The sequence below is a fragment of the Mesoplodon mirus genome (genome assembly GCF_964341445.2).
Source record: "Mesoplodon mirus genome assembly, chromosome: 13".
In the NCBI taxonomy this organism is placed as follows: Eukaryota; Metazoa; Chordata; class Mammalia; order Artiodactyla; family Ziphiidae; genus Mesoplodon; species Mesoplodon mirus.
The window spans coordinates 15929220-15940388 of NC_138989.1; the positions used below are offsets into that span (position 1 = coordinate 15929220).

Genomic DNA, 11169 nt, shown 5'->3' on the forward strand with positions numbered 1-11169 from the left:
ATAGACAACTGTTTTATTTAAAAGCTCCCTAAGGAATTAGAACATTTGAGGCTATACACTGTTCTGCTGAAATGCAATTATATATTACCCAGATCTGTAAGCACTTGCCAACAGACCTGTCCAAATCACTCACTTCCTAAGTTTTCAGTTTTCTTCTTTCTCTCTCTTTTCATTCCATGAATGAATAATGTGCAGATATTTCTGAGAAGACATTCCTAATATTTTGAAAAGTCTCTCATTCAAATAACTCCAACAGCTTGAAACAGTTTCTCAAATGTCTAAGACAGTGACCATAACAGGACAATGAAGTCTAAACAATGGGTCTTATATATGAATTGTATATAAAGAGTGGAAATACAAAATAGCAGGATCATTATCTGAAAACAGTAGATCACACTACTGTTTAACAACAAAATTAAGGCTTACAAATTATTGGCAATACTTATAAAATAATAGTAACCTGGTAATTAACAAGAGGGTTCTGGCTCCATCATTTATTGATTGAGTGACCTTAGGCAAGTTGCCTAACTTCTTTTTTTTAATTTATTTATTTAATTTATTTTTGGCTGCATTGGGTCTTCGTTGCTGCGCACGGTCTTTCTCTAGTTGCAGGGACCGGGGACTACTCTTTGCTGTGGTACGTGGGCTTCTCTTGTTGCAAAGCACGGGCTCTAGGCGTGCGGGCTTCAGTAGTTGTGGCTCACGGGCTCAGCAGTTGTGGCTCGCGGGCTCTAGAGCACAAGCTCAGTAGTTGTGGCGCAAGGGCTTAGTTGCTCCGGGTCATGTGGGATCTTCCCCGACCAGAGCTCGAGCCCCAAACCCCTGTCCCCTGCATTGGCAGGTGGATTCTTAACCACTGTGTCACCAGGGAAGCCCAGGTTGCCTAACTTTTGAAACTCACTTTACTCATCTTTAGAACGGGGATAACAATACCTACCTCATAGAGTTACAGCAAGGATTAAACTTGTTTGGCATACAGTAAGAGCTAAATAAATGTTAGCTATTAGTAGTATGACTACCCTGAGCTTTTAAAGGATCTCATTAATTCACTAACCTTCCTTCTGACTCTTAGGTTCAAATCCTATCATTTACTAGCGTGTTTCTTCTGAGCCTCAGTTTCCACATCCGTAAAACGGGGGTGATTAATGTTACCTGACTTTTAAGGTTGTGAAGGATTAAATAACTAGACATACAGCTCCCTTCCCTCCCATCTCCCAAAGCGAAGATCGCAGAGGAAGGAAATACTTCTAATAGCTGCAGATACAGTCAGTTTTTCCATTTCTGGCACGTGAGGGGTGGGGGGGGAAAGGAGATGCAAAGAGGCATATAAAGGGGTCAGGGATCCTGAGTAAAGCCCCCCAATGCGCGCAAGAAGCAGAGGGTCCCAGAGTGGCTCGACCGTCGGGGGCCTGGCCCCGCGCAACTGGCCCCTACTCTCCCCTCCCGCGTCCCAGGCCGAGGAGCCTCCCCAAGTGAGCGGGGTTATTTCGGAATCACCATGAGGCAATTCTCATGAGGCAATGGGTCAGGAATGCGGCGCCGAGCCGGGCCGCTGGCGTCCGCGGTTCCCCGGGCGGTTCTACCTGCCCCGTCCAGACGGGCATCCCCAGGGCTGCGGGAGCCGGAACTCGGGGAGGCAGGAAATGAATGGGGACCCGAGGGGTGGGGGCGCGGTGGGGTCGGACCCCCGGGCCCGGGAGGGCTAGGGGGTTGGGACAGAGCCTGCCCCCGCGACCCCGGGCGGGAGTCCGAAGCCCAGCCGGGCCGCCCCCTCCCGGGCGGGGCTGAACGAAAGCGGCGGGGGCCGGGCCGAGGCCCGCGCCGGGCCCTCGGGGCTCCTCACCTCCGCGATGTCATGTTCCTCCCGCCCTCCGGCTCCGCGACGGACCCGCTCCTAGCTCAGGCTCCGCTGGGCCCGGTCACATCGGGCTGGCCCAAGGGAGGCCCGCTCCGGACCGGACGGGGGGCAGAGCCAGCCGGCCGCGCGCAGACCCCCCTCCAGGCCTGGGGATCCCAGAGACTGTGCAGCCGCCCCCCAAGCCCGGTTCGCTCCTCCTCCTCCCCCGCCCTTCGCTACCGGCGCCACTGTGACGTCACCCCCACGCGACGCCCGCCGCTACTTCCTGCTTCCATGCCGCCGTGGACTGAGCAGTGGCTGGTGATGGCAGTTCGGTGGCTCACTGGAGCCTTCTCCGCGCTGTTTCCAAAGCACCCTCTCATCCTCTTTTAGATTTTGGCGTCAGGCGGTGCACTGTGCGCTCAAGTTGCACGCACTCGCGTGAATTGATCGCATCCGCTCCCACCGTGTCAATTTCCATCCCGGCGCCAAGTCGAATTTCATTCATTTCATTCCACAAATAGTCGCTCCACTTACTAGCTGTGTAACCTTTGGAAAGTTGTTTGGTTTCTCTGAGCCTCAGTTTCCTCCATTCCTTCATTTCTGTAAAATGAAAATAGTAATTGCATTTTCTTCGTAGGATTATGGGGAGGATTAAATACGTAAAATGTTTACAACTAGGCCTGGCCTATTTAATAAGTGCTTTGTGATTATTAGCTGTATTAAATATCATTAGAAGGACACATCTGAGTGTTTTCTATCTGCTAGGCACTGATTGTTGACTATGGGGATACAACAGTGAACTGAAAAGACAAAAATCCTGGTGTTCTCATGGGAGGAGCTACAGTAATCAAGATAAATAAAACACACAAGATAATACTCCGGTCCTCATTTCCCTTCTTTTTTCCATAGCCCTTTATATTATTTTAAATAGGTTAGTTATGGAAGGCTTCGCTAAGGATGACATTTGAGTAAAGGAGCAGTCAGTGGGAATAATTTAGGGGAAGAACATTTAAAGCTCAGAGAGAGTCCAGTGCAAAGGCCCTGAGGCAGGAGGCTGCCTCCTGTATTTGAAGAAAAATGAAGAAGTCTCGGGCTGGAGCACAGTAGGAGGTGGGAGGGGTATAGGAGATGTAAAGAGAATAGTAGAAAGGAGGTGAGAAAGGGGTAGAGATGGTATGGGGTTGTAGAGGCTATTTAAATGAACAGTAAAATGGAGAGCCACTGAAAGATTTTCAGCAGGAAAGGAATATAATCTATGCTTTAAAAGTATTACTTTGGGTACTTTGAGTTATTGGATCAAGAGGGCAAGGCTGGAAACAGAGACCAGTACAGAATAGTAGAATACTGTAATATTGGAGATGATGGAGATGAGGTAGCTCAGACCAGAGTGAGAAGGTAGAGCTTTTTTACCTAATGAATGCTCCTGTGACTCATTAAGGGCCACAGATCTAGTAAATGGCAGAGCCAGAATTCAAACCCACATCTATAGAGCTCCAAAATCCTCATTTTTTCCTCCCAATGCTCCCCATCTCATTCCTATATGAAGAATTCTCATACAGTATGCTAACTGCTTCAGCATTGATGTTACCCAAAAATCCTTACAAAAATTGTATTTAATATATGCCAGCTTAATTTAGGTAATAGGTATTCAACAAGCAGTTGTCCGGCCTGTTTCTCTCCATTCCCCTGAAGCCTGGCCCCCCAGATGACCCAAACAACATCCTGACTGATCTTAGGCCTGCAGGCTTGCCCTCTCCAATCCATTCACCACATAACAGCCACAGTAATCTAAAATGCAAAGCAAGTTGCTCCTTAAATTGAACATTTCAATGGCTTTTCTTTTTTTACATATAAATTTATTTATTTATTTTTGGCTGCATTGGGTCTTCGTTGCTGCGTGCGGGCTTTCTCTAGCTGCAGCAAGTGGGGGCTACTCTTGCTGTGGTGAACAGGCTTCTCATTGCAGTGGCTTCTCTTGTTGCAGAGCACGGACTCTAGGCGTGCAGGCTTCAGTAGTTGTGGCACACAGGCTTAATTGCTCTGCAGCATGTGGGATCTTCCCAGACCAGGGCTCGAACCCGTGTCCCCTGCACTGGCAGGCGGATTCTTAACCACTGCACCACCAGGGAAGCCCTTCAGTGGCTTTTCATTGCTTTTAGGATGCAGTCAAAAAAATTTTTTAACAACCACCTGGTCTTGTCCCAGCTCACTTTACTAGTCCTTTCTCTCCCCACCACTCTATGACCCAGCCATGCTGAATAACTTTCAGTTCCTCTCAATAGCCATGTTCTCTCCCAGCTCAGGGCCTTTAAACAATCTACTCTGTTTCCCTGGAGAATTCTGACCCCCCTCCCCATGAACTCTAGTCCATGCCTCTGATCTCAGGCTAGAAGTCATCCCCTCTGGAATAGAATCATCTGGTTCTCCCAGTCCATCTTAGATGGTCCCCAAGACAGCTATCCTAGCTTAGAACTGAACACACTCCATTATAAATCTAAGACACAATATCATATGAGGATTAAGTTCTTAATCTCCAAAGGTCAGCCTGCCTGCCTGCCTGGATGTCCTTGGGTAAGTCACTCGAGTCCTCTGTGTCTCAGTTTACTTCTCTATAAAATGGAGGGATCAAAATGCTACCCACCATAGGGTAGGTTGTGAAGAATAAAAGAGTTAATGTTTGTGAAGTACTTAGAACAGTACCTGGCAAAGTAAGCATGTGATAAATGCTGGTTATCATTTGTCTCTTTTCCAAAGTAAACTGTAAGCTTCCCCCAGCCTCCACCCCTTGCTGTGAGGCTTGCAGGATCTTAGTTCCCTGACCAGGGATTGAACCCAGGCCACGGCAGTGAAAGCACTGAGTCCTAACCACTGGACTGCCAGGGAATTCCCAAACTATAAGATTTTTGAGGGCAGAAACCATTGCTTCCCCAGTTTCTCCAGTGTTCTGTACACTCCGCAGCTAGAATGATCTTTCTACAATACTAATCTAGTCATGTCCTGTTCTAGGAAGGAAGTTCAAAGCCTTTAGCACTGAATGAAGATCCTTCCGTTAACACATCAGGCCCGTCTAAACGTGAACTATGCCTACCTGTTCAGTTTCCTTTACCTCTACTTCCTCACATAATCTGGCAGTTTCCAAAGGCCTCTGGCTGTTTCTTGTATACCTGTCTTCCAAAGTTTAATTCCTTCTGTCTGGAATACCCTTTAAACTCGTCTCCATCTGGAAAACTAAGTGTCATGCAAGATTCAGCTCCAACTCAACTGGCTCGTCTAGGAAACATTCACTGTGCACACCATTTGACTACTTCCTGAGAATAAAATAGAAACTCTGTCCCTGGGAATTCCCTGGAGGTCTTCATCTTTATATGCCCAGAGTCTAGCACAGGGCTTGGCATATAACAAGCTTAAGAAATATTTATTTAGATAAACTTTATTTTAATTTCTCTCTCAGCTACAAAAACAACACGAGCTCCTTGAAACGGGTCAAATAAAAATAGTAATTTTCGGGCTTCCCTGGTGGCGCAGTGGTTGAGAGTCCGCCTGCGGATGCAGGGGACACGGGTTCGTGCCCCGGTCTGGGAAGATCCCACATGCCGCGGAGCGGCTGGGCCCGTGAGCCATGGCCGCTGAGCCTGCGCGTCCGGAGCCTGTGCCCCGCAACGGGAGAGGCCACAACAGCGAGAGGCCCGCATACCGCAAAAAAAAAAAGTAATTTTCCCTGCTTTACAATGTATATAACCTCCCTTCTCCAACTCCCACCAGGGTTAATGGTTTGGTGTGTATCCTTCCACACTTTTCTCTATACTTACATGAACACACACACATATCCCACACCCACGCTCACTCAAACACATAACTTATATAGGGACATTTTTAATGCAGTTATAATATGTGTATATATTTATGGGTTCATAATATGTATATATTATACATACACATACATATGTGTATATATGTACATATGTGTGTATACATGTATAAAAATAAAACTCTGTGATTTAGTTTTTTCTCTTAAAATATAATGAACATCCCTCTAGACCAGCACTGATTTTCCAATACAAATATAATGTGAGTCATACATGTAATTTTAAAGCTTCTAGTATTCACTCTTTTTTAAAAATAAATTTATTTATTTATTTTTGGCTGCACGGGGTCCTCGTTGCTGTGCACGGGGTTTTCTCTAGTTGCGGCGAGTGGGGACTACCCTTGTGGTGTGCAGGCTTCTCATTGCGGTGGGTTCTCTTGTTGTGGAGCATGGGCTCTAGGTGCACGGGCTTCAGTAGTTGTGGCACACGGGCTCAGTAGTTGTGGCTTGTGGGCTCTAGAGCGCAGGCTCAGTAGTTGTGGCGCACGGGCTTAGTTGCTCCACAGCATGTGGGATCTTCCCGGACCAGAGCTCGAACCCGTGTCCCCTGCATTGGCAGGCGGATTCTTAACCACTGCGCCACAAGAGACATCCAGTATTCACACTTTTAAAAAGTAAAAAGAAACAAGTGAAATTAATTTGAAAAATATGTTTATTTAACCCAATATATCAAAATACTATCGTTCTACATATAACTAATAAATATAAAAAATTGAGTTATTTTACCTTCTTTTTTTCTTGTTAAACCTTTGAAGTCCAGTGTGTATTTTACACTTACAGCCAATGTGTAAAATCTCAGTGTGAACTGGCTACATTTCCAGTTCTTAATAACCACACATTCGGCCGATGCACCCATTCTGGACAGAACACTGAGAGGTAGCCCAGTCTTTTCCATATCTGCATAATATTCCATAGTATGGGTGTTCACTATTTAGTCAATTCCTGGGCTATTAGATATCCAAGTTATTTGCAGGGTGATTTTGTTGTTGTTGTGGTTTTGGTTTTGGTTTTGGTTTTTCTTGATGGTGTTTGCATGAACTTCCTTATGAGAAAATTGAGTGAGGGAGTGAACCACTATGTTGACCTTAATATTAACATTTAGGGAGGAGGGTTCATGGCAAGAATCACAGCTTGCAGGCCGCCCTGGGCGGTCTCATCTTCCTGCAGCTTGTAGACCCTCAGGCTTAGGAGCTGTTTCAAGCACACAGCCTTGAGAGAGTAAGGTGTTCCTGAGGCCATTTGTACCAAATCCGTGACTGAACCCAGTGAAGACCTCTGTATAAACATTTAAGATTCTGATATCACATGAGGAGACCTACTCTTTTAGCCACCGGCTGCTGGAGACAGCCTCGTAGACAAAGGGCTCCCAAGTCATCCTCTTATAGCTGAACAGCTACTGTAGACCCTCATAATCTGACTTCAGAATGGAGACTGCCACATTCACAGCCGTGTGGCTGACAGGGCCTTGGTGCTCCTGCCGGGTGTCAGGCCTGAGCCTCTGACGTGGGAGAGCTGAGTTCAGGACACTGTACCACCAGAGACCTCCTGGCCCCATGTAATATCAAATGGCGAAAGCTCTCCCAGAGATCTCTGTCTCAACGCTAAGACCCAGCTCCATCCAATGGCCAGCAAGCTCCAGTGCTGGACACCTCATACCAAACAACTAGCAAGACAGGAACACGACCCCACCCATTAGCAGAGAGGCTGCCTAAAATCATAATAAGTTCACAGACACCGCAAAACACACCACCAGACATGGCCCTGACCACCAGAAAGACAAGATCCAGCCCCACTCACCAGAACACAGGCACCAGTCCCCTCCACCAGGAAACCTACACAACCCACTGAACCAACCTCACCCACTGGGCACAGACACCAAAAACAACGGGAACTATGAACCTACAGCCTGAGAAAAGGAGACCCCAAACACAGTGAGTTAAACAAAATGAGAAGACAGAGAAATATGCACTAGATGAAGGAGCAAGGTAAAAACCCACCAGACCAAACAACTGAAAAGGAAATAGGCAGTCTACCTGAAAAAGAGTTCAAAGTAAAGATAGTAAAGATGATCCAAAATTTTGGAAATAGAATGGAGAAAATACAAAAAATGTTTAACAAGGACCTAGAAGAACTAAAGAGCAAACAAACAATGATGAACATGCTAAATGAAATTAAAAATTCTCTAGATGGAATCAATAGCAGAATAACTGAGGCAGAAGAACAGATAAGTGACCTGGAAGATAAAATAGTGGAAATAACTACCACAGAGCAGAATAAAGAAAAAAGAATGAAAAGAACTGAGGACAGTCTCAGAGACCTCTGGGACAATATTAAATGCACCAACATTCGAGTTATAGGGGTCCAAGAAGAGGAAGAGAAAAAGAAAGGGTCTGAGAAAATATTTGAAGAGATTAGAGTTGAAAACTTCCCTAATATGGGAAAGGAAATAGTCAAGTCCAGGAAGCACAGAGAGTCCCATACAGGATGAATCCAAGGAGAAACACGCCATGATACATATTATTCAAACCATCAAAAATTAAATACAAGAAAAAATATTAAAAGCAGCAAGGGAAAAGCAACAAATAACATACAAGAGAATCCCCATAAGGTTAACAGCTGATCTTTCAGCAGAAACTCTGCAAGCCAGAAGGGAGTGGAAGGACATATTTAAAGTGATGAAAGGGAAAAACCTACAACCAAGATTACTCTACCCAGCAAGGATCTCATTCAGATTCGAGGGAGAAATTAAAGCCTTTACAGACAAACAAAAGTTAAGAGAATTCAGCACCACCAAACCAGCTTTACAGCAAATGCTAAAGGAACTTCTCTCCTCAGGAAGCACAAGAGAAAGAAAAGACCTACAAAAACAAACCCAAAACAATTAAGAAAATGGTAATAGAACATACATATCAATAATTACCTTAAATGAAAATGGATTAAATGCTCCAGTCAGAAGACATAGACTGGCCGAATGGATACAAAAACAAGACCTGTATATATGCTGTCTACAAGAGACCCACTTCAGACCTAGGGACACATCCAGACTGAAAGTGAGGGGACAGAAAAAGATATTCCATGCAAATGGAAATCAAAAGAGCTGGAGTAGCAAATCTCATATCAGACAAAATAGACTTTAAAATAAAGACTTTTACAAGAGACAAAGAAGGACACTATATAATGATCAAGGGATCAATCCAAGAAGATATAACAATTGAGGAGCACTTCAATATATAAGGCAAATGCTAACAGCCATAAAAGGGGAAATTGACAGTAACACAATAATATTAGGGGACTTTAACACCCCACTTTCACCAATGGACAGATCATCCACAATGAAAATAAATAAGGAAACACAGGCTTTAAATGACACAGTAAACAAGATGGACTTAATTGATATTTATAGGACATGCCATCCAAAAACAACAGAATACACCCTCTTCTCAAGTGCTCATGGAACATTCTTCAGGGTAGATCATATCTTGGGTCACAAATCAAGCCTTGGTAAATTTAAGAAAAGTGAAATCGTATCAAGTATCTTTTCCAACCACAACAATATGAAACTACATATCAATTGATGGAAAAAAACTGTAAAAAATACAAACACATGGAGACTAAACAATATGCTACTAAATAACCAAGAGATCACTGAAGAAATCAAAGAAGAAATCAAAAAATACCTAGAAACAAATGAAAATGAAAACATGACGACCCAAAACCTATGGGATGCAGCAAAAGCAGTTCTAAGAGGGAAGTTTATAGCAATACAATCCTACCTCAAGAAACAAGAAAAATCTCAAATAAACAATCTAACCTTACACCTAAAGTGATTAGAGAAAGGAGAACAAAAAAACCCCAAAGTTAGCAGAAGGAAAGAAATCATAAAGATCAGATCAGAAATAAATGAAAAAGAAATGAAGGAAACAGTAGCAAAGATCAATAAAACTAAAAGCTGGTTCTTTGAGAAGATAAACAAAATTGACGGGGCTTCCCTGGTGGCTCAGTGGTTGAGAGTCCACCTGCCGATGCAGGAGACACGGGTTCATGCCCCGATCCGGGAAGATCCCACATGCCACAGAGCAGCTGGGCCCATGAGCCATGGCCACTGAGCCTGCGCATCCAGAGCCTGTGCTCTGCAAGGGGAGAGGCCACAACAGTGAGAGGCCTGCATACCACAAAAAAAAAAAAAAAATTGATAAACCATTAGCCAGACTCACCAAGAAAAAAAGGGAGAAGACTCAAAGCAACAGAATTAGAAATGAAAAAGGAGTAGTAACAACTGACACTGGAGAAATACCAAGGTTCATGAAAGATTACTACAAGCAACTATATGACAATAAAATAGACAACCTGTTAGAAATGGACAAATTCTTAGAAAAGCACAACCTTCAGAGACTGAACCAGGAAGAAATAGAAAATATAAACAGACCAATCACAAGCACTAAAATTAGAACTGTGATTAAAAATCCTCCAATAGGGCTTCCCTGGTGGCACAGTGGTTAAGAATCTGGCTGCCAATGCAGGCGACACGGGTTCGAGCCCTGGTCTGGGAAGATCCCACATGCTGCGGAGCAACTAAGCCCATTTGCCACAACTACTGAGGCTGCACTCTACAGCCCGTGAGCCACAACTACTGAGCCCACGTGCCACAAGTACTGAAGCCCGTGCGCCTAGAGCCCATGCTCCACAACAAGAGAAGCCAATGAAATGAGAAGCCCGCACACCAAAGCGAAGAGTAGCCCCACGCCCACTGCAACTAGAGAAAGCCCGCACACAGCAACGAAGACCCAATGCAGCCAAAAATAAATAAATAAATTAATTATTTAAAAAAATCTTCCAACAAACAAAAGCCCAGGACCAGATGGCTTCACAGGCGAATTCTATCAAACATTTAGAGAAGTGCTAACACTTATCCTTCTCAAACTCTTCTAAAATATAGCAGAGGGAGGGACACTCCCAAAATCATTCTACTCATTCTCATCACCCTGATACCAAAACCAGAAAAAGATGTCACAAAAATAGAAAACTACAGGCCAATATCACTGATGAACATAGATGCAAAAATCCTCAACAAAATACTAGCAAACAGAATCCAATGGCACATTAAAAGGACCATACACCATGATGAAGGTGAGTTTATCCCAGGAACACAACAATTCAGTCAATATGATATACCATATTAACAAATTGAAGGATAAAAACCAGATAATAATCTCAATAGATGCAGAAAAAGTTTTCTACAAAATTCAACACGCATTTATGATAAAAACTCTCCAGAAAGTAGGCACAGAGGGAACCTACCTCAACATAATAAAGGCCATATATGACAAACCCACAGCCAACATTGTTCTCAATGGTGAAAAACTGAAACCATTTCCTCTAAGATCAGGAACAAGACAAGGTTGCCCACTATCACCACTATTATCCAACATAGTTTTGGAAGTTTTAGCCACAGCAATCAGAGAAG

General features: G+C 44.2%; 1 protein-coding gene across 4 annotated transcripts in view; it reads right to left on the minus strand.

Moving 5' to 3' along the window:
* The window catches only part of PTPN11 (protein tyrosine phosphatase non-receptor type 11), an 80208-nt gene extending 78145 nt beyond the window's left edge, over nt 1–2063 (minus strand). For 3 of the 4 annotated variants that reach the window (XM_082640160.1, XM_082640163.1, XM_082640162.1), the window contains exon 1: nt 1844–2063. In XM_082640160.1, the coding sequence (XP_082496286.1) occupies nt 1844–1857 (14 nt within the window). In that variant the 5' untranslated portion in view covers nt 1858–2063. The remainder of the gene's footprint in view (nt 1–1843) is intronic. The other variant, XM_082640161.1, reaches the window with a different exon arrangement.
* Between the last annotated feature and the right edge of the window lie 9106 nt (nt 2064–11169).